General features: G+C 42.5%; 1 protein-coding gene across 1 annotated transcript in view; it reads left to right on the top strand.

Moving 5' to 3' along the window:
- The window catches only part of SATB2 (SATB homeobox 2), a 340,208-nt gene that overhangs the window by 205,132 nt on the left and 110,672 nt on the right, over positions 1 to 24,404 (top strand). Inside the window, exon 9 of the mRNA XM_086958615.1 lies at positions 18,683 to 18,895. Within this exon, the coding sequence (XP_086814741.1) occupies positions 18,683 to 18,895 (213 nt within the window). The remainder of the gene's footprint in view (positions 1 to 18,682; positions 18,896 to 24,404) is intronic.

Raw genomic sequence — 24,404 nt, 5'->3', positions numbered from 1 at the left:
AGATTACAAAGGGATGTTGTGTGATGCTTGGTCCCGTGTGATTGTAAAGTACAGATCTGTGAGTGGACAGAGGTGTTTCATGCATCTATGTACATATATCAGTAGGTGAAATTAACCAAGACTCGGCAAGAAATAAAACCAGAGCTGCTGAGGACAATTTCCTTTACAATAGCCAAGATATCAAACCCGTGGTTTAGACATCAATAGTGCAGTAGGTGAAGTAGAACAGTGTCCCAGGGGCTCGAGGGGCTCTCTGAGCTCCGATTATAGATGTATTCGTCCATCCAACGTAGGGTAGGTAGAAGGCCATTTTCTTTGTTTGCATGAGTGCACTTTACACTCTTGCTAAGCCACTGTCTTAACCCCTTTCTAAAAAGAATTAGTGGGCCTTTTTAACGTTGCAGTACATAAATAAGAAAGTAAACCACTATCAGCCAGATTCATCAAGCAAAATGAGCTCGCAAAAGGGCCAGATTCTGAGAATCTGGCCCTTTGCGAGTGTAATTTTTGCATTTGGGATTCATCATCCCAAATGCCAAAATCGCTAATACAGAATTCGCAAATTTGCGAGGATTAGCATTTAAGGAATCTCTACTAGAGATTCCTTAAATGCTATTCATGAAACATTTAATAATTGCGAATTCGCAATTTAGGAGCGCTATTTACCACGAAGTCAAACCTCGTGGTAAATAGCGAAAATTTTGAAAAATGCATTTAAATGCATTTTTTTAAGTTGCATGTTACACACACACACATGTCCTTTGGACATGTGTGTGCGCAACACCAATGTAGATTACATTTCAGGGGTGCTACAGGGTGTCCTTTGGACACCCCTGGCACCCTTGAAATCGCATCCTTATTTGCGATTAGCAATTTGCTAATCGCAAATAAGGACTGTGGAGGAATCGCAATTTATTTAACGATTCCTACATGAATCCCGATTTGCAAGTCCTTAATAGCGATTCCTTAATAATCGCTATTAAGGACTCGCAAATCGGGACTTTGATGAATCTAGCTGTATCTTCTGTAGCCTACAATTCACAGCACATTACTATGCCAATAAGGCCCGTTCCCGGGGGTGATGTTGTCTAGTAGGAGAATTGCAGGTTTCCGCCCAAAATACATAAATTCAAATATTGACTTTACTAGATTGTCAAATTGTGTGGTCCTACATAAATCACTTCATCTCTTGCTGTGCCTCATCGCCAAAACGTAAGAGTGCCACTAGGCGATTTAATTTGCTGTGTGTGGTACAAGAAAAGCATTCATCACCACGAAGCAAAGCCAGCGGAATTGCAGATATGCACATGTTGGAGTCTTAGACCTGCTTATGCCTGGCCCCTTCCAGCTCATCTTGGCCTCCTTGAGATGAGGATGTAGAACTTGTGTTGGATGACAACATCCTAGGGGCCAAATCACAGAATGCTAGATAAAATATCAGTAAATAATTCTGTAGCTAATAGTTATTAAAGAAGATGCTACTGTTAAGTAGCAGCATTCATTCTGGTGCTACGGGTGGTAATGTTGTACCTTCCAGTCACTTTAGGTCGAGAAATGTATAATATTAACTCCTTGCTTGTCTCCAAAATGATAACACTTCGGATCAGTTTCTGCAGTGTGAAAGGATTGGTATGTCGGGTGAATAATCCCTCAGGTAGCAATGAAGAGTTTTTTCTCTTGAACAGGCTTGTCTCATCGACTGTTGTTAAAATGTGTTTGTCTTGCTGTATTTTTACTTTCTGGTGGCAACTGTTAACCCTGTTGGTATTTATTTAGCTGTTAAATGCATTGATGTATTTATTCTCCTCACTATATGTTTACTAGCTGGAAGTAATTACCCTGGCGGTAATTTCAAACCACTGGAGTCAATGTATAGTTGCAATGCTGCCAGGCAGCAGCAATCCCAACAGACAAGTGTTCTAGCACAGAAATTAGGCAAGCCTATTTACCTTGAAATTCTGCCTGTAAGTGAATTTCGGATCAAAATTTCAGGAAAAATGGCTTAGAATTTCCACTCATTCCAACTGCATTTTAGGTGAGAAAAAAAGGCTTGGTTCACTCACAAAATATGAAGAAGTTAGGAAATGACTGGAAAATGCTGCAGAGTCACTTCCTGTGAGGCCAGATTAATATTCAGCTAACAAATGGAGATCTGGTAAAGGTGGACCAGGAAAGGTTTAAATAGAGGTTCTAGAGTCATCTGTTCCATAAATGGCTGGTCGGCATCCAATGACCATGAAGTGGCCGGCCTATGAAGTAAAAGTCTTTTGCGAAAGTAATCAGGTGCCATCAGACACTACTGTGCCCCTGAAAATGCACCTTTCATGGACTCAACAAAGATGTGTAATCAGCCTGTATGCAGATACAGTCCTTCGACCAGTTTGTGATTGTGAGGATGAAAGGCCTGATTGCAGGTAGACTAGATATCAATATGCCGCAAGTTGCCTGATGCTCACAGTTATTCTTGAGGCTTTGCAGTATTATAAAGGACATTTGTTTTTATTAGCCAACTTAAAGGAATACATTTTCCAAAGTATGAAAGGCTGGAATAACAAGGGCAATTAATTCGCTGAGTTATCTTGAATAAAAGTCAGGATATGTTCTACTGAAATATTGTCTGTTAAGAAAATTGCAGCTATAATATTACATAATATTACATATATTATTACATAAACATATAATATTACATAACAGTAAGAACATGTTGTTAAGTACAGAAATACCATACAGTACAGAAATACCATTCTTAACTCCATATCTACATATCTTGTAGATGTATGTACCTATCATCTAGACACATTCAATACACAAAGTAAACCTATGCTTACCTATATGTACGTCCCTTGTCAATATTGTAGTCATTGACATATTTGATATTTTTGTAGCACTTACAGGGGCGGCTCCTCCGCTAACGCGGAGGAACGTCTCCCCACTGCTCTCTGAGCAGGACAAATAAAACCATACTAATGCCGTTACTATCATTTTATTTTTCGTCGGTTCGGGATTGAGTTAGGGAGGGGCTGGTGGCACAGGGGGAGGAGTGGTTTGCGCACTCTAAGTGCGCATGGCGGTTTGGCTGGCCGTCCTGGGCCGTCCAAACAGTCATGCACACTTTGCATGTTCCCCACCAGGCTGTAATACACCGCCTGGTGGGGAACATGCACAGGTTCATTGTCCCCGTCTGAGCACCAAACCAATCACAACGCTGCATTGCAGTGCTGTGATTGGCTTAGGGAGCCTGTCTGTGCTTCTGGCTTCCGAGACTCGCCAGACAAGCCAAGAGACAACGGTGGAGAGACAGCGGCTCAGCTGTGAGGAGGTGTTTTTTTATTTTGGATTTTGTCTCACCCCCCTGCCAACGGCCCCACCCCTCCACCCCAGTTCCCTGCAAGCTGCTTCTGGCCCAATATTTAAAACTTGATCTTCCCTTACTATAACACTGTCATGCCAGCTGATGTACTTAGCCTAGAAACCCCTCAAAATGACTTTGAGGGATCTCCTGTTCTATTTCTCTCAGATGACTATTATTCCATTCTCTGGTGTGAACCGCATAGGCATCTGGCTATCGATGAGCAGTGGATTAACCACAGATGACAGTTATGGTAGCGCAGGGCAGCAGATGCTACCTGCAGCTTGCACTTTGTTACCCCTATCACTGCCCTTGCTACCTCTGGTGTCCGAGGTCAGAATGCTGAAGAAGAAGAGGTAAGTATGCAGAGCCGGATTCTTAAGTTTACAGATCCAGCGCTTCATCTAGACACTCAGCAGCAAATAGGAGGCTGCTGAGAGCAAGGGGTGGGACAAGGGGTGAATGCTGTGATTTTTGTGGGTGAAGGGGTGCGTGATATCACTTAAGCCCCCCCTGGGTCTTTGCTGAATGTATGTCCATGTGATTAATAATGTTGCCCCTGAGTCTCCCATATCTCAAGCTATTCGTTGGCTTTGGGCTCAATGGGGGCCTGGTTCATGGGCTGAGAAGCCGTTAAAGGGCTCTGTAGGAGCTGGAAGGGCTTATATTACGCCCCTGCAGTTAGGGGTTATCAATAGTGCCTTCATCCCCTCCTTGGCTTGTCCTTTGGTGCCTCCTGGCACTGTATCTGGGACCGTTGGTGTCAAGGGTCATGAAGCCATCAGTTTCCTTTCTGTATCTTCCAGGCAATGCCCCTCTTCGAGCTCTAAGTGCAGCAGAAATCTGTTAAACAGCTACGGGTGGCACAAGGGGTCAAGGTCAACCTAGTGATGTTATCGGTGGTTAAAGATCAGGTGATGTCACTTCCTCTACCAATAGGATGTTATTGATTCGAGGTCAATGAATGCCTGATCTGATGTCATTAATCGGTTAAGAGCACCACGTTGTTGTGTGAGAGCGACATTTTCAGTTTTGTTTCAGACATTTTTGGTTAAACGTATTTGTTGGCTGTAGATACACATGGCGTGTTGAGGGATGGCGACTGAAGTACGCCTCGGAAGAAGCCGCTGGAATCCAGAGGTGGCGCGTGTGTGTCAGGCTCCATCTCACGCATGACTCGGCCGCGAGGGGGGCGGCCTCGGCGGGCTGCGGCAGGCACAGCTTGTCTCTGCAGCTGACGAATCCTTCATTTAGAAATATTCTCCGAAGAAGGAGGCGGAACAACATGCACTTCGCGGACACACTGTGCTAATTACTGCATGCAAGCATCACTCCCGAGGACCAGTTGCAGCTGGGATAAAGTTCCGATCCCCACCTTGCCCGCAATCCAACTAGAAACTCAGTTCAAATAGATCTATTCTAAGAAAATATTCGCTGAATTAAGTCCAATTTCTATTTTTATGTATTTCTATTTATGACATTACTGTGCATTGTCTAGATACACCAAGAGTCTGAAATCAAGAAGAATTGAAGGTATTAATGTCTTCTACGTGATGGGTGGGTAGAATCAGCTGAGTAGCCCACGATGGAGGCTTGTCCAGACCACAGGAAAAGGGGCTTCATTTGGCCCCATATGTCGGGCCGGGAGATAGGGTCTAGAAGAACTGGGCCACCTGGCCAGGCCTGGCTCATTCATTTTGTTAGATTCATTTTTAGATCTTTAGCTGACATCCAGCTTATAATGGCAGACAGGTCTGAGCAGATATTTGGAGTGAAGCTCAAGTTCGTGCAAGTATTTCTGGACTCCGGGCAAAGTTAGCCTTTGCTTTCAATGCAAAATCGTTGATGGGGAATGTCTCACTAAAGGTCTCACCCGCTTCATATACCAAAGATAAAGAAGGCCTGCATGTTTGGCCGGGGGTATAATGTGGCTCCACCGCTAGCTGGTGGTGTAATGTTGCTGCCTTCCATCACCTTGCCGACTTACTGCCAGATGTATTCTTCAGACAGAGGATGGTCCACCGTGTCAAATGCAGCCGATAGATATAATAAAACCTCTACTTTTCCAATTCCATCCTATGGCTGTTGATCACAGGCAGTAAAAACATCTAGAGGACTAGTCTCTCATCGTTTTGGAGCGTTTCCAAGATATTTTTCCTCTCACCAATAGATTATAACAGTGTTGCAATTGCTTATTCTGCAAAAATCAAAGCATGTGCGGAAAAACGAACCGCTTATTGTATTCCTAAAACAAGTTCTCTTAAAATGGCCTAACCACTGCAGGCGTGGGTGCTGCCTTAGAGACCGATGATTGAGTTCAAGGTGCCTCAGAGCATTACCTCTCACATGTCTTTAAAATGGGTTTAGGGACTGTCCTAAGCAGAAATTATTTTAGAACTCGAGGGGCAGATAACAAGAAACTGACGCATCTATAGAGATGCGTCAGTTTCCTTATGCCTCCTTACAAAACCCTTACTCCACCATGGATGCGTCGTATTTACAATATTGCACACCATGGCACAAGGATTGACAGATGCGTCAGAAGTTCTGATGCGTCTGTTGACTCAAAACTGATGTATTGCGGGAGTTGTTCATGAAAGTGACTCAACTCCAGCAACGCGCCACAACAGATAGGTGAGTCTCATTTAAAAAGCCTTGCATCATTCCTTACGCAGGCATAGGGATTCTGACGTAGTGAAGGCGTAGAACAACGAAGAGAACTGTAAATTTCAGTGCGTCAGTTCTTCAAGGCTTTTTGCATGGGAACACACACCCTGCATACATTATACCTGATGGAGGTATAATGTGACGCTGGGCTTTACAAAGTGACGCATCTCCCTAGATGCGTCACATTATAAATGGGTTGCTGTGTGGCTCATTGTTTACCCACTGCTGCATCATGTAGCGCAACGGCGGTGCAAAGGTGTCGCAAGCGGCTTGTAAATCTGCCCCCGAGTTTTTAGAGGGTTTTGAAATGACAGAAACACTGAGCAAGAGAGTCAAAAGACAACACCCAACAGTTATTTAGGGCTTGGAAACGTATGCTTTAGTGAACATTGTGAGACTTGTTAAGAATTACTTTTAACAAAACTGTGTATTAATTTTAAAATGAAAAGTATCAACCTTTTTCTTTTTGTTCTTATGTTCAAAGGTATAATTTAGCTTCACAAAATAGATGCCCTCACACTCTTAATTGTAAAAGGTTCATCAATAATGCAACAGCAAGTGTATTATCCTGCTTTCAATTTTACACCTATGCAACAGGTTGTATCCATTCAACAAGCAATGACAAAACCAATAGGCCTCACCTATCAGACAGCTATTGGCTTTGCCAACATAATTTGGCCATGCTCTACAGCAGTGTGACTGCGCAGCATGGCTAAAAGTAAAAATAGAAAAAAAGTGTTATGACACATCCAGCGCATGCTGCATCACACCGCTTTTTGTTCTTACAGCAGGAGGTGGTGGTCAGCATGGATAACGGGAGGTTCGAAGGGAACAGGAAAAAAGCGCTATGAAGTGACCAGCGCTGGCCACGTTACAGCACGTTTTTTTCTTATGACGGGTGGTGAGAGACAACAAAGACATCGGTAGGGTGGGCAGTGAGGGAGAAGAAGCAACAAGGACAACAGGAGGGTAGGGGGAAAGAAGCAAAACATGCAAGTGTGGAGGGTGACAATAGGGTGAGAAGCAACACGAACAAGGATGAGAGGTAAAGAAGCAAAATGCCCCACCAGTGAGGGTGGGAGTTGAAGAAGCAAAGTGGAGTGGGAGGGAAGGAAGCAATGCAACCGGGAAGGATAAAGAAAATAGTACCTGAATCACAGCGATCAACGGATGGACAGCAGAAGGACACTAATCAAGTAAATCAATTAATCCTCTGTCCATGCTGCAAACGAGCAGACAAAAAGTGACATCTGCAAGTGCTGCTCAATTGGGAAGCAGCAAACAACAGTGACAATGAAGCCAACGAGTGGGAAGGAAGGGGCGGGCTCCAAGCCCCATATAGTAAACAATACGTCTCGCATGCGCTGCTGGCAAGCAAGACCTAAACACTTCTATTCTAAGAGGTTGACCACTGAGAGTCAGCACTTCAATATCTTCTTCAAGGCATCTATAAATGCTGATAAGGATATTATGAACATTGGCTTTTAGTGAGTGCATAACATAAATAAGGGCCCTTATGAGTTTGCTGTATATCGGCTTGTTTGTATTTCTTTAAGAATTACCCATACTGGGGATATCAGCTACTCTCGGGACAGCGGCATGAATTGCAGGAGCAGAAGTTGAACCTTGAGGGTCTCCTGAGTCATTATTCGGATGAAGTGGGAATGATGCATTGATGCTTCTTGTAATTCCTGATTTTCCCCTCGTTTGAATTCAGCAGATGAAATGATCAAGTGAATAAGAATGGATCCGCAATGCTCCTATTACCTTTTACCTAGGAGTAATAGGGGCCCTATGGTGATGTACCCTCTAGCCCATTTAATACTGTTAGCACGCATGTTTTGATGTTGGCTTAAGTGCATGTTTTAATTTTACACTGATAGACACACACTTAATCAATACATACATCACTACAGAAGCACGTGGTTCCAGTGTGCATTTTCGGTCAAATGTTTTGGTTTCCTGCCAGCCAACAAATTCAGTGGTGTGTTAGGGTTTTTACAGTGTGTGTTTTGCATTTATATGTAGGCCTGCAGCTTCCGTCCCACAAGCCTGAAAATGAAAACTAAAATCAGGCAGTGTTACTAGGTGGAAACATCTCGCATATTTCTGTGCATTTAACAGTTGCACAAGGACTTGGTTTGTTTTTGCAACCAAATGAGATGTGTGCACTAATAAATGGGGAATAACACCCTCGAGCGGTAATTGAATGTGTAGTCACCCTTTGTCCAGCGGTTTGCGGTAGTCTTGCAAGTCTGTTGGTAAGTCATATGACAGACCCGTGCAGCAGAAGCTGAACAGGAGGACTCGACCTTGGTAGCAACGAAACGGCAGGTGAGAGGTTCTCCTCATACAAACACCTTGGAGACACGTGAGGACCTTCCCGGTGAGTGGTGACGCTGTGTTCAGGTCAACAGATGTAGCAAACACAGGTCAGAAAAACATCTTCTGCCTTTTCTCTCTGGAATTGCCCTTTTATTAGCTGCATATGGAGAAGCAGGACGGCTGCAGGTGGCCGTGCGCGGCCCGCGCGCTCACCTCACACCTGGCGCACTCCGCGCTGCTTTAAGAAACTACCTCATGCCTCATTAAATCACAATTAAATGCAATCCCGATCATTTGTCTTCCTGGTAGGAAGATATTTTTGATGGTTGGAGGCCTAATTTACTGCAGGTGACGGGGCCGAATGGATTCAGCTGCATCGTTTTACTTTCCGGTTGGTTTTCCGAGGTGGATTTGTATCTGCAGTAACATCCGAGATGCAGCGCAGCCGATAAGGGTTCTTCTGTAGCGCTGAAGTGGGCAGGTAACAGCTTGGGCAGTATAGGGTAGGAGGCCAAAGGAGAGTGAGATGACAGCCGGTTTCTTGACAATGAGCCTGGAGCACATTCTAACAAAGACCTCGATTGGAAATGAGGTGTAATAACGGGTGCATGTTTTACACCCTCTCATTATTGCATAGCACATCAAAGAGTGCTATGCACTGTGGAGAAGTGTGGCTCAGGGGTTAGAGGCGGCCGACCCGGAAGCTGAGATCGGCCCTGGACCAGGGTTCAATTCCCCGCCTTGACGGGGGTTGGGCTCAATAATTCCACAGACTCGATAATTCTCGCTCCAGTGCCTACTCGACTCACGGGTTCACACTCTGCGACTCTGGGCAATAGCTTGCTTAATCTCCACAATAGCCCCTCGCGGCGGGATGCCTGGCTTTCACCTTGTGGATACCCAGCCGGGGTATTTCACAGGGGAATACCAGGACGGGTTCCCTAAGCAAGCACATAGATGCCTGCGATGTGGGCGATTTGCGCTATATAAATACATGTACATTTACATAATATGCACCCAACTCCGGGTTTCATCACCCAGCATGAAAATTATTTGGACTTTGTATCTGGTTGAAAGGGTCGGCAGTGCGTGCACCAGCCCTTTGGGGGCGATTTTAACTGCCGTAAATACTGGGGCAATCACTTGTGTCAATGTGTGCGTGATTATATTCTTGTTTCAGGCATAAACCTAACCTTACACCCAAAAATTGATTACTCCCGCCCTCACCTCCCCCCCCCCCCCCCACCCCCCTCCCCTGCCACAGAGTACCTGTTGGTTACAGAGACTTGCAGGTAATCTTCCATTATAACTATCACTCATGCTGAGAAGTGCTGATGAACTCCGTCTCAAATTAAAGAAGTGCAGGTACCCGGTGGCTTGCAGCACCTGCCCACTAGGATACATTCACCTGCACAGAAACTAGCAGGAGTACCTAGTGTGTAGGGCAGAGAACACTTCCCAAACCGGCCTTACATGTGTTACTGTCTTCAAACTCTTTGTCACTACAATTAAAAGCCAGCCTCACAGGTCTGCTCACTCATCAATCTTACAAACGCCACCACTTACCCATGCTTGCTACGTGCTCCCACTAATCTTCATCTCACCATTACTCACTGTCACCTCTGCTCACACTAATTCCTCCCCCTTACATCTGTCTCACTTATCTCCATTTAATGGAAGTACAGAATTCTACTCAGAGTAACTGGTTTCTCCTGAGAAGTGCTGGTATTCTCCCATTAAAAGTATTGTACCCATGCCGACAAGTGCTCTTACACATTCCTAACAAAAGTATTGAACTTCTCCACTCCCTTTAAAAGTATTGTGCCAGTGCCCCGAAGTGTGGGTACACTTCCGTTAAAAGCATTGTACCAGTGCTGAGAAGTGCCAGTACACTCCCATTAAACAATTGTGTTACTCCAATCCCATTAAAACCTCAGTCTAGATCAAACTTGTCAGGCAATTCTGGCTGTTAAATCTGGGTCACCTTTTGACCCCTGCCCCCCTCTGATTTTACATGCCTTGATAGATACTGGCAATCCAGTCATTCAAAACATAATAAATACTCCCCTATCTACAGGGGAAGTTCCTGATGAGTGGAAACTTGCAGGAGTCAAACCTCTGCAAAAGAAACAGATTGCTGACCCTACCACCCTTCCGAAATTCCATCCTATTTCCTTCCTTCCGTGCCTAAGAAAGATCACAGAAAAATGGGTCAATTCACAACTTATGACCTACCTGGAAGGAGCAAACATCAGACACCCAAATCAATCGGGTTTCTGACCACAGCATTCTACGGAATCAGTCCTTCTTAACACAGCTGAATCCCTAAAAGCCTCCCTTGACCAGGGAAAGAGCACTGTGATGGTTCTATTGGACCTATCAGCCACTTTCGATACGGTCTCGTATGACATTCTACTTGACCTCCTCGAAACCTGTGGCATTTCCCACCTTGCCTTGGCATGGTTAAAATCTTTCCTTCAAAACGGAAGGCATGTTACCACCCTCGGGAAATATCAGTCAGCAGAAAAGCCTCTGCTCTCCGGGGTCCCACAAGGATCCAATCCTCAGTCCTGTGCTTTTTAATACCTATAAGGCCCCACTGATCAGGCTAATATCATCCTTAAACATTGAAACCGTCTCATACGTGGAGTATACATAGCTGGTGTTGGCCTAGGACATAAATAACACACTGGCTGAGGAAAACCTATGCCAATGCTTCACAGCGGGTTTTCACTGGATGAAGACCAACTACCTGAGATGCAACTCAGAAAAAACGGAAATCATGGCGTTAGGGAAGGGGTATCATTTCTGCCCTAGTCGTTGGTGGCTGGCTGGCACTCTCCCTCCCCTGAATACTGTAACGACAGCCAGAAACCTGGTGGTCAGATTTGTTTCAGCCCTCTCCTTCCACCCTTCCACCAACAAGCTCTATCTGCTCTACTTTCACCTAATCAAATCATTGAAAAAAAATGTCAATCTACTCCCCATCACGACGAGGCAGATCGTTGCAACAGCTTTAATTACATCTAGAGTTGACTATTGCAACTACCTCTATGCAGGAACTAATACATTTATTCTTCATAAACTTCAGATGGTTCAACATGCTGCAGCCAGATTATTATTAAAATGGCCTGGGAAATCATCTGCATCAGTCGCTCTTAAAACTCTGCACTGGTTACCTGTCCACAAAAGAATGTTGTTTAAAATCCTGATAGTTACTTTCAGAAGCTTTCATTTCTCTGGCCCCCGGGATCTTTGTTCCAGGTTTACACACTATGTACCTAGCCGCACACTTAGATCTCCAATTCAAATGTATTAAAACCCCCAGCTTTCAGATGTACCTCAAAAGGGGGCAAATCCATTGCAGTTTTAGGCACAAAGACATAGTGCCAACTCCCTAGCAGCCTCCGTCATATTCAATCCGAATCCCTATTTAGGAAGACCCTGAAAACATGGATTTTCACTGCCCCAGAAGTATTATGTAGATCACTCATTTAACCTCTTTCATTCCAGTCCTCAACTATTTTTCTGCCCGCTACTCAATCTACTATAGCGCCATGATACTCCTCGGAGCGACAGTTGCGCTCTGTAAATACTCTCTAACATAACATTTCCCATACCCAGATATGCACAGCCCATTACCAGCTTGATTCATTAAACAAATGTAGGGACAGTACCAAACACCTTAACTAGAATGTTACAATTGTCCTTCTGGGAACCTGAATTCCTAAGAGCAACAATTTACTTACTGCGTCTTCATAACGGAAGATGAGGCTTCATGAAAGGGTACAATAGTTCTCAGCAGAACTTTCATTTACTACTGAGGTTATAAGGGTTTCTGTTTACTTCTTTTAGTCATAAATCCAATTATTTTACTTTCTTACTGAACATCATCTTACACATTCACTTATTCCGGCTCAATAATCATCTGACATAGATTATCCCAAAGTGAGATTAAGTCAGCTAGTCACTACCTGACAAGTGAAACTTTGGTAGACTTCCTGGATCTCTGTCACCATCCATTTTATGAGATCTGCTGCTTGGTTATTTTCGCTCCTACGCTGCTTTGCTGCCCCTCATCAGGACTGGCTTTAACGCTGGTGGCACCCTGTGTGACAACCTTTTTTAGCGCCCCACACCCTCCAGTGACCTCCTCCATAGATTCCCTCAATACCAGCCTCCAAAAGTGCCCCGCATCTCTCCATAGCCCCTCTCTCTCATACATTTGATTTTTTTTTATAGCGCTACTCATAGTTCACTCAAACTCAGTCCTTTGATCTGCATGGTATACGTTATTTGCAGCAGCCACATTATCCTTCTGCTCTATCTTATGATGAGTGTTGCGTATCAATGGGGGGGGGGGGGGGGCAGAAGCCTACCAGACCTAGGTTGATAATTCAGTACAATGGAAGGTGGTCAGGTAGCATGAAACAATAGTAAATAAACATAGTAAATCACATCCAAAGCGAAATTATTTCCGAAGATATCAGATTTATCATGCAATTCATTGCATCAATTTTCATGAGATACTAATCAGTATGCACAGATATTTACAATGTGGTGCTCAGGATAGAGGAATGGGAGGGAAGGGTGTGGGTGGTCTTTAAGGGTTTGTGAGGGTAGTGGACACGGAGAAAGGGGTGTGACATGTGTTCATCAAATACCATTGTGATCTCAACCTGCCCTAGACAATAGGACACATGTTCCAAATGTACATAGCTCGACATGGACACTGAACATTTTTTATACAATTGTCCCTGCTTGTACTGGTGTGGGTGTATGTCGACGTTTCGACCACAGATGATTAGACTAGGTGAGTCCAGCCTTAGGAGGGGTCTTCATCAGGTCTGTAGCGGAGCACCTAAACTTGTCAGCTAATTACTTGACCACTTGGGGACCATTTTAGGGTCCTCTGGTATTGACGTTGACAATCTCAGGTTCGACCCTGTATTCTGTCTGACCACTATACAACTACATTCTCTGTCCTTCTTCCGCACAAAAATGTTAGTAATAAAAAAAAGACTATAAGTTTATCCAACATTGGAATAAAGGCAATCACAATGATCTGTATTAATACCATAGTAACACCTCATACCCTGCATATACTTCAGCCCAAGAGCAAAGTATAGGCTCTGACAGCTGGTTGTTAAAGGCGGCTCATACTTTTGCTTCTGCTAGCCCTAAATTAATTCTCATAGAAACAATCCTCGACTTAATGAGCAACTCAAAGATACAAAAACAAAACTGCACCAACTTGAACGAAAATGGAGGAAAAGTATGACCCACTGTTAAACAATAATTTAAAGTAACGCGGGAAACTTTTAAACATGACTTTAAATAGGTCAAACAGCTCTACTTTTCCGATAAAATTATCACAGGTGAGAACCCTCAAAAAGAAGTCTTTCAGATTATGAAAGATATAACAGATGATTAAAAACCTTTGGAGGTCCAATTCCTTCTGTCGATCTATTCCCAATGGAATCGTTACTTCATCATTATAGCTGCGCTTATTGGAGTTGAGATTGAGTAAGACCGCTTCCTTCCTGCTTTCTCAGAAAACAGACCGAAAACCTAAACTTTAAAAAAATATATATTTTATTGAGCAGAGCTTATGGGGCATGACAATAATAATCAATAACAGGGAATTTAAAAACATCAATTGATCAAAACACACAAATCATGTATAAAACCAACATAGATTAAGTACAGAGAAACATATTGCAACAATAGTCTGGCTGCATCCCCGATTCTCAGACGTGCTTTAGTCAATATACCGACTTATTACATATGTGCAATTCTGACATTCTAAAGTGCTGAAGTGCTAAAGTACACGAAAAAAACCAGAACAGACTATTTTTTACCAAGCAAGGTAGCTCCACGGGATAAGCAAAAATTCAAGTATGTGTGCTTTTTTTTATTTATTTATTTATTTTTTGACATATTAACCCCAGCCTTAAAACTCGTTAATCCTCCTTATAATGTCTACAGGACTTCTATTCCTACCGTAGTTTCAAGATTCACTAAATATTTCCAAACCACAGTGAACTTTCCTAAACTTTAAAGTCTTTGACAGCATTCTTACACCATGAGCTTGCCGTGCTTCTATCCAGGTTTATATCTGAGGCCCCAAGAGGCCCATGCACAATTCCCCAAAGAACTGAAAAATAATCTTAAAACCACTGACAATAGTACTAGGTTCATCTCTGGAACGGGGAGGTGTTCCATAGTGGCTTAAAACAGCTATCCTTTTTCCTGGTTAGAAAAAAACGTGACTCTAATACTAACAGTTGGGAAAATGTCCAACCAGTCTCGTTACTGTCTGCTGGGACTACACTCCAGGAAGACCATAGTCTCAAACAACTATGCTCCCATCTGCAAAATAGCAATTTCTTTGGGAATACCCGGGTTCCTGACCTCAGCACGGAAAATGTCTTCCTTTCCACAATCTAAGAATTTAATCCCACCGGGGACTTGCTGGTGCTCTGATTTTGGTGCAACGGTTGGCAGCTTTTGATACAGTCAATTATTCTATTTCACTTGATTGCATCTAGTGAAGGGACACCACTAGAGTGATTCAAGTTCTCCCTTATAGACCACACTCAGTCAGTAAGCTTAACCTCCCTATTTTGGTGAACAACTCCCATTTAAATATGGGGTCCCACAGGGTCGCAACTAGACCCGAACTTATGCCCCTAGCACTGGTCGCACATGGAGCAACAGTCTTTTTTGGGTCCCCTCCCCCATTTCCTCCTCACTACAACTCAACAACAACACACCTTATCTCTCTATAGCACCTTTCTGACAAACATTTCATTTTTTTATAGCACTACTTATAGTGTACTCATACTCAGTTCTGTGATCTGAATGGTACATGTTCTTTGCAGCAGGCACATTAACCCTCTGCGCTGTGTGGGTGGCACGAGTGCCCATGTTAGTGCACGGTGAGCGATGCAACAGTGTGATAGTAGTGTAAGAGGAGTTACTGCAGGGTGAGTGAGGTGAACATAGGAATTTGGGTGTGGATGTAATTGCAGAGTGGGCCGAATGAATGCATGGACTTTGCACTTTAGAATCTTAAGAAAAATGCTACCATTCTGAATTGAAGATGGTAAAAAATTGTCTGCCTCTGATTCAGTTCACCTTAAGACTATGCTAACTCACTCTGTCTTGGACTACCTGATTACTTACTAAAAAAATTGCAAGCATTAAGAATGTAGGCACACGTCTGATACTGCACACTCCTGGATTTGCTCATACCACCCTCCATCCTAAATCTACTGGCTCCTCCTGAAACCGAGTATAAAGTTCTCCACAGACACGCATTGGCCAGATTCTCACATCTTTTAGTAATCGACTTATAAGACATATTCTTGGCAGACGGTTATGCTCAACCTCTGCAAGCTTATTGATTAATCTTAAATACCATAAAACTTAAACTGGTTGGCGTTGCTTCTTGGTTCTCAGACGGACGTTGGAATACTCCCCAGCTGATTTTTTACCATATACCTGCATTTACTACTTCTAGATGTAACCTTATAACATGGCTATTTCATGAAGCGTTTGTGTCTATACTCTCGCTTTGTTCTCTTAACATCGAGCACTAAGAGACCTGTGGAGAATGTGTTCTTTCTAGATGGCAATACATACATGGCACATGTACTCTGCCATAACCTGGATGATACAATCCTTCTCTCGTAACATGTATGGTATATTCTCTCCGCCCTTACATGAATGGTGCATTCCCTCTGCCCTTACATGAATGGTGCATTCCCTCTGCCGTAACATGGATGGTACATGCCCATAACTTACCGACATTCCATTATATTACACAGCCATTCTTTCTAGGGTGCAGTCTGCATGGAACTGACTTGTCCGTCTAGCCGTATTTGGCCCCAATATTTGGGTCTGATGGTCTTAATACCTACAATGCTGAAATCATTGATCAGTCTCAGCGTGGGATGTTTTCACCTGAAAATAAAATCTAATTCAATCATTGCCCAAGCAGTGACCCATCCAGTGGTGTCAGTGCACTAGATATCAGTCTTCTCTGTCCTGGGTGCCCAAGGCTAAATTAGAGCTATGGTGTCAGCAACATAGTTTGAGGCTGCATGGAGAGTTCTAGCTTCCCACTGCTGCTGGTGGTATTCCTGTCACCCATGCTAATGTAGGCCTCTCAGAGTTTTTTGAAGTACTCTCCTCCAGGACACTTTCAAGATGCACAATATATTATGGACCATGTTAAGGTGAAATAACTTTTCTAGACTTTGAACTTGCTGCTCTTGTGTCTGCACAAGCTCTACTGTTAGCACTGGTGGTGGTCTTTAAGGGAGGTCTTCTGTTTCTTTTGGATTTTCAGGAGGATGGGAGCCATTCTGAGGTTGATGGGATATTTTCCAGATCCTGGGTATTTAGCTGTGTCATCTGTTAAAAAAATTATTCTGAAGGTTAGATTTACATTGTCAGTTTATCTGGGTCTCCTGAGCGATCCTACTCCAGGTTTGAGGAAGTTATCAAAGAACAATATTCCATATGCCTCTCATGTTTGATGTTGGTGTTTATTTTATTCCCCATTACCTTTTTCTCAGATAAACTTACTGAATCCTATTCACCCAAACCTGTCACTCTTTTTACCACATGGACAGATTTCAGGTTCGTGACGAGACAACACTTTAGAAAGGCTTCAAAATGCTATTTCAAATGTGCATCTTAAACAATTACATATCATGGCCAAAGTCAATGCCAAAAAGAGTACTGAAGGATGCTTTGAATATTGGCTACCAGCCCATGTGTAAATATACAGTTTCTGCAGGGCCCTTTTATCAAAGGGGCCTGGCAGCGAAGGAGGTTTTAGCTGTTGCTGTTTGCCCTCTGGCATTGCAAAAGGGCTCGTCGATGCTCATGCACCTGTTCAATCCAAAAGGTGTGTCTACCCCCTGAGACCTGTACGAGGTCCTTCTTCCACATGGGATCATGTAGTTACAGGAGTGTTCCTCTCCCGTCTTTAGAATGGTTGGGAGGCAGCTGCAATTAAGGTGCGAGGCAGCGGGGTCCCCAGATCTCTGCATTCCCATCCTGTGTTCTGGCCTCTGAATGGAGCACTGAAAATACATCCCCAGCCAGGGAGGTGCAATTCATGACTGCACTCAACCCCATGGCTGTCCTAATGGGCTCTCTTCATTCGATGTAGGGCGGCCGTTTGAATGCCACTTTGGTTTTTCCTCCTTTTTTTGTAATCACCTGCAGTGTTTTAGTCTGCACCAGGAGCTCTCAGTAGGGTTGCACACCAGTGCAAATTGGAATACCGTGTCCCATAAGTTATAAGCCTCCTGTTTTAATTGTTTAAAACTGAATTTTATGGTGTACATTACTATTTCTTTTATATTGGAGTATTCAAGGTCTTCATTAGTAAGACTAGTAAGACCAGCATTAGCAAAACCAATAGGATCTGGGTGGATTCTGTGTCCTGACTAAATATTTTCAAAAAGTCAACTGCAGGGAAAAACAAAAGAAATAAGGATTGCATTGTGCATATATATAAGATAAAAAAGTTAAAGTGTGATGCTTCAGTGTACTTTTAAGATGTAAAATTATCCACCATTCAATGCAATGCAGGAAGTCCATAGGAGGTGGAATCATACTCTAAACAGTCAGCAGTAAGTAAGAGGTTAGAGAATAATACTCATGTGGTACAGAGCCGAAGCCTACTTTAGGAATATGTTAAAGAACTGTTAACAATAGGTCTTGCAGACCGGTGAGCTGCCATGACAGAGCTTAAAGAAATGAAGAAAGTGCATTACCTGTAATGTACTCTAAAAAGTTATCAAGCACACCATACTCCTATCATACAGGTCTTTTCAAGACATGATCACAAGAAACATTTATTTTCTAAAGTGCATTACAATGGATTATTTTACTCAACATTATATTAAATATACGGACTATTAAATTAAGCTTGGATTTACTAAAGTTTCGCTCAGGCACTCGCATGGCACGCAAAATGTAGTGTCAAGATACTATACATTAAAAAGGCCTGCAAGCGCAATGAAAAACTGCATTGTGCTGCACGAGTGTCCATACTAAGCGTTAGTAAATCTACAGCGAAGAGTTTTAAAGAGATATATATTTCACTTCTCTCTGTCACTCCCTCCTCTATCTCCCTAATTAATTGCTCTAAATTTGCTTTCACTGTCCCATGCAGTGCAAGTGTCTTCCTTCCCCTAAACTTTCTATCTCCTCTCCTTAAAAAAACCAAAAATGACAGCCGATCTGGTTCCAGCGCCCCAACAAATTAAAAAAAAAAAAATTGACTTGGCTTTTTTTTTTTTTAATTTCTTGAACCAGGGGCTGCTGTCGGAAATTCTGCGTAAGGAAGAAGACCCGCGCACTGCCTCCCAGTCCCTCCTGGTAAACCTCAGGGCCATGCAGAATTTCCTGAATCTGCCCGAGGCAGAGAGGGATCGCATTTACCAAGACGAAAGGGAGAGGAGCATGAACCCCAATGTCAGCCTGGTGTCCTCGGCCTCCAACAGCCCTTGTTCCTCCAGAGCCCCTCAGGTAGGTGGTAAGAGCCACTTATTATATTTTATTTCATTATTTAAATTTTTATGTGCTTTTCCATCCACGTCTCCCAACCCACTCTATCCCTAAAGCACTAGCCTTGGCACAAATATTAAAAGACACTGCTTGAGGACAGGCCTTTGGCGTGATCAGATTTCCAACACCGTTTTATATGGTGTTAAAGAAGCCTGGCATTGGAGCAAATCTAGAATTTCCAGGTTTTTTTCGAAATGCATTTGAGCAATTCCATTTGCACACAGGCATCCCAGGGTTACACCATACAATTCCAACTTTTAACACTTGACTGGTGTGAGAGGTATATGAACAAGTCTTTTCAGATCAGAATGTGAGTAATTTGCAATTCACAACATTGCAATTCTTTATTCATACTCTGATTCTCTTGATTTCACAGAGCTCTCTTGAACCCCCCAATTTTCACTACTTTTAATTCCATCGAATTGGTGATATTATTGCAGCAGTTTAATGTGAAATGGCACGTAAGCAGCTTTAGAACGTTCCTGATTGCTTGACCTTTTAGTTGATTTAATCACTGGTAGAGGTTGAGAAAAACAATATGTTGGTTCTTCTCATTCATTTTGAATATGAGAAAGTGCGGAAGCCATGTTGGGTATTCGGGGCTCCTGCTTGATCACCACGCACCTGCATTGCTTGAAGCATTGCACAAGAGTGTTCCCTAACTGGTTGCTTAGGATTCTGGAGAAGTTTTCTCGGTCATGGACGCCATCCTAATTATCACATAGATACCGGATTGTATGAGCTTAAATGAAAAGGGATTGGATGGCTCAGCAGGGTTGTGGTGTCTTTTGTGCAAGTAACAAACCAAAGTACTTTCTGCCTTAAAAAGGGCCATCTGTTGAATTATGTCACACTAGATCTCAAAAACCCAGCAGACATCTTCAAACAAAGCAACATTGCTGACGATTGTTAGTGATGCAGGACTGCGTAAAGAGAATTGTGTTTTTTTGTCCTCACTGGATGACACCTTAAAGGTTGATCAATGGATTGCGATCGAAACATTTCCCAGAGGGCACTCTGTCTACTTCCACACACAAAGTTATATTCATACACAGTCCCTCCCCACCTCAGCCCCAAATGTCACGCTTCATCTAGCAGTCTCATTTAATGACCTACTGAATATATAATCTGTATTAAAATCACTCATTTGTATAGTAGAAAGTACCCTTTGCCGTAGATTATAAGGACTCTGCAAATCACAAAGGAGTTCCATGGCCATTGCATTGCAAAATGCAAATGATTGGACCCCATGCAGAATGTGAAGAGGGGCCCGGGTCTCCCATATCTCGCATATATCCATTGTCATTTAACTGAATGGGGCCCCTTGAAGACTTGGGAGGCCTCTATAGGCTTGGGGCCACCCTCTGCTGTAGGGACTGCAGGGGCCTATGTTAAGCACCTGCCATTTAGAGAAACAAGGCAGAAAGCTGAGTTCCTATATAGGGTTATGGAACTCCGAGGTGACTTGTAAAATCCTTATTATGTACAGCAGGGAGTACTACTTTATTTCTTATAATCCATGGTCACACCATCACGTTTCCCAAAAACCACTGCTATCCTTGGTGCGTAGCTCTTTCATAAGAAAGAGAAAGCATTTTTGCAATCATGAAGAATAAAAATAGAATATCTAGTGCAAAATTAAACACATCAAAAAAACTGGATGATATTTGTTCCAAAACAATATTGGAAATAGTTTAATAAAAGTAATTTCTATTAAAAAAGCACAGTACTTTGGAATGTGTGGAAACATGCAGAAATTATAACTTTTCTATAATTACCTTAGAAGTGCAAAAAAAATCCATGTCTGTATTAAGTCCTACCATACGGGAATCCCTGTGGAATTCTGTCAAGTAATTCCATGTCTACAAAGTTATTTCCCAAATCCAAGGAATTTAGCTTGTACATCTATGAGATCTTGAAGGAAATTCCAGCCTATATTGGAAAATATGGTAAGATGTAATGTTGGTGTTGGGTATTTTTATGCCGTGTGGCACAGTGTGATTTAAAGCTTTATGTGTGGTATGATGTTTAAACTGATGGGGTAGTGTGCTATGGTAAGGGGTGGAATTATATGGTAAAGAGCAGTGTAATGTGATTAAGTGTGATTTTAGGTAATATTTATTTTATTTAGTTATTTAAATTTATATTGCGCAGCAGCTACCTAAAAAGGGTTTCCCGGCGCAGACCGCAGATCCAAGGAGAGGCTGGAGACATGGTAACGGGCTAATTGTTAAAAAGCCATGTCTTCAAGAATTTGCGAAATTGAATGTAATCAGTCTCGTTGCGTAGTGCTGTGTGTAGTGTATTCCACAGGGAAGGACCTAGATAGGCGAAAGACCTTCCACTCATCCAGGAAAGTTTGATTTTGGGAACAATGAATTTCCCTTGCTTGGAGGAGCAGAGATTTCGAAAGGGAAAATAGGGGCAGACCAGGGATTGAAGGTATTTCAGAGCATTACCTGCTTTGATTTTGTGCATGAAACTAAGTGCTTTGAATTTGACTTGTTTCACAACCCTGAGCCAGTGCAGGTTTTGTAGGTGTTGGGAGGTGGAAGTGGCTCTTGGGACCTTACATAACAGCCTGCCTGCAGAATTCTGGACCATCTGCAGTCTGTGTGTTATGGCTTTGTTAGAGCCCAGGTAAAGCATGTTACCATAGTCAAACCTTGATGTAACGATTCAGTCGTTCTGGACGCGGAAGTGAAGACGCGCTCAGGATATGTGAGACAAACTACTCTACAGAAGATTGATCACCCGCGGCCAGTAAAAGAAAAAGACCCGCCAATTCGTTGGCTCAGAAGCAATTTTGTGGTTGATAGTCCGCTTGTCTTTAAGCAATTCCGTTGTTTCAACAAACGTGGCAAAATAGACGGGTACCTCAATTTGATACTTATTTACCAATCTGGTGTCATGTTGAAAAAGACAGCATAGAGCTGTGTGGTCCTGATGAGAACTCTAAACTTAGTCAAAGTTCGAAACGCGTAGACCAGTTTCTCCAGCTATAGAAACTATTTAAAAAAACGGAGTTCAAATGTATTGAATTTGTTTATTCATGTATTTTGATTTAATGTACTATGGCTGGTTCTTTTCCAAGAATAACAAAAACGTTTTTGGTTAAAAAAAGTTGTAATTTATGGAATGTGTGAGTGTGTTGAATGTTGAATGAAAGAAAATGGAAAGTATGAAGTGAGTATGGGAATGTAGAATGTAGTCTAGTAGGATTTTTGTATGAAAAAGAGTTTGCTATGAGGTACAATGTAAATAATGCGATGGTATTTTTGCAAAAAAAAGGTTTAATTTTGTCATGTGAATAACAAAAATAAAAAATAAAAGATTTATTCGAGGCAGAAAAGGAAGCCTAAAAGTACATATTATTGCAGTTTCAATATGATGTCTTATAAATGAGCATTCAAGTGAGTTAGCGGTACTGGTAATTGTTCAGTTGTGTTGTTAGATGTAATCAAGGCATTGACCATGGTTTTCTGGGTGGACTCTGGCAATATCAAACAGATCTTTTTAGCCATTGGAGGATGGTGAAACACATAGCTGTAATTTTAACTGCGTGCAAGTGCATGCTAAGAGATGGTGTTAGTTGGTGCGCTGTATTGTGGAATAGGGTGAGGTACTGAATGGTGTGGTGTTATGTTATGCTGTATTTATGAGGAGAAATGCTGTTGGATGATTTGATTGTGTATTTTGTAGTGATGTGGAGAAAGCTGGTGTAATGTGAAGATATGTGCTTGGTGCTGTGTTGTGATCTAGCTTGACATTCCTTGGATGAATTATGGTGTGGTGAGGTAGACTATCGTTATGTGGTATAGAAAGGTTTTATGTAACATTGTTACTTCCCTTTTGGACACCAATGGTATATCAGACCGAGTGCTATACAAATGACAATAATACAATGTTACAAAGCAACACAACTTAAGTGGCATTTTATTGAGTTGTCCTGCATGGCTTGGTTCAGAGTGCTAGAGGTCATAGCACAGTGTGGTGTGCTATTGTGCGGTGTGTTTTATATAATGTTGTGTAGCATGTTGTTTTCTGGAAGGGAACAGTTTGATGTGGTGTGAAGTTGACTTGAATGGTGATATGTTGTGGTGTTGTATTGTACAGAGTCACTTGTTGGGGTATGGTGTGATGAGGTGTGATGGTGTGATGTATTGGACAGTGCGGTGGTGAGTGAGGATACATGAAGTGGTGTGAACAATGTGAGTGATGATGTGATCTGATGTGGTCCTGGATGATGTGATCTTGCTTGCTGTTATATGGAGTGGTGTAGTGTGATTGAACGTGGTATAGTGATGTGTGCAGAGGTGTCGCATGATGTGCTGTTGTTTGTGTATTGTAGCACAGTTTATAGTAAGGTATGTTGAAAGTAGTTTTTTGTTCTGGTGTAGTGTGGAATGGAATGATGTGATATAGTGTGTGCAACAATGCTGGCTGTGATATAGCATGATGTGGTGCTGGATGAGTACGATGTGGTGCAGGACTCTGTATGGGTTGGAGTATCACATGATGTGATGTTGTTTAGCGCTGAATGCAATAATTTAGTGCTGGATATAGTGTGGCATGCTTTTATGCTGCTTTTAATAGTGCAATAACCACAATTACCAAGAGGTCCCTCGAACAGATTCCAGCTCCCTGGACAAAATACAGCCATACAAGAAGAAGACAATGCACATTCAGCTTATGGTGCCAAAAATACAATTTACCAAATGTTAATGATAAGACCATGCATTGACACATGTGCATTGCTTTATCGGTTCTGATCTTTCTATCTTCCAGGGTCTTTATTTTTGTTTCCTAATGGTGTATTATGTGGTGTGTCTGTTCATGAAATGAATAATTTATAGGTACTGTCCTTTCCATTCAACCTTAATATTAAAATATTATTTATTAAAAAGGATGGTAAAGCCCCATAGGCCTGAGAACACGGAAATACTATATGACATGGATTACGGAAATAAAGCACTTACAAATAGGCTGTAGTTCATTCCATGTGGTATTCTAAGGTTCGATATAGTTTCACGTGCTGTGATACATTGAGTGGGCTAGATAAGGTGTGATGATTGATGTTGTTTTGGTTAATTCTTAGTGATTTTATATGGTTGTGTGGTACCAAGTGATCTGGTGTCGTGTAGGGTGATGGAGAATTGTGTGGAACAATGTGTTATAGTATGATGCATCACTAGATGTGGTGTTGTAAAGTGGTTGTGGTCGTCTGGCTCCCAAGTAGCATGTCATGCCTTTGTTGCCTCCCTTTTTCTGTGTGTGTGTGCGGGGGGAGGGGGGGGGTGAGGGGGTGGGTGGTCTGATCTATGTAGCAAAGGTATACCACATGACCATGCTGGCCAGTAGGTGACTTCTGGGGTCCTCCTATTGTCACCAATAGATTGTGTATGATGCAAAAAGAGAGTAAGGAAGAAGTGTAGGATTCTATCGGTGCAGTAAACATTTTTTGCATTTA

The sequence above is a fragment of the Lissotriton vulgaris genome, chromosome 2_1 (genome assembly GCF_964263255.1).
Source record: "Lissotriton vulgaris chromosome 2_1, aLisVul1.2, whole genome shotgun sequence".
Classification (NCBI taxonomy): domain Eukaryota; kingdom Metazoa; phylum Chordata; class Amphibia; order Caudata; family Salamandridae; genus Lissotriton; species Lissotriton vulgaris.
The sequence above is the reverse complement of the archived record's forward strand: the minus strand, read 5'-3'. Positions and strand labels throughout refer to the sequence as shown.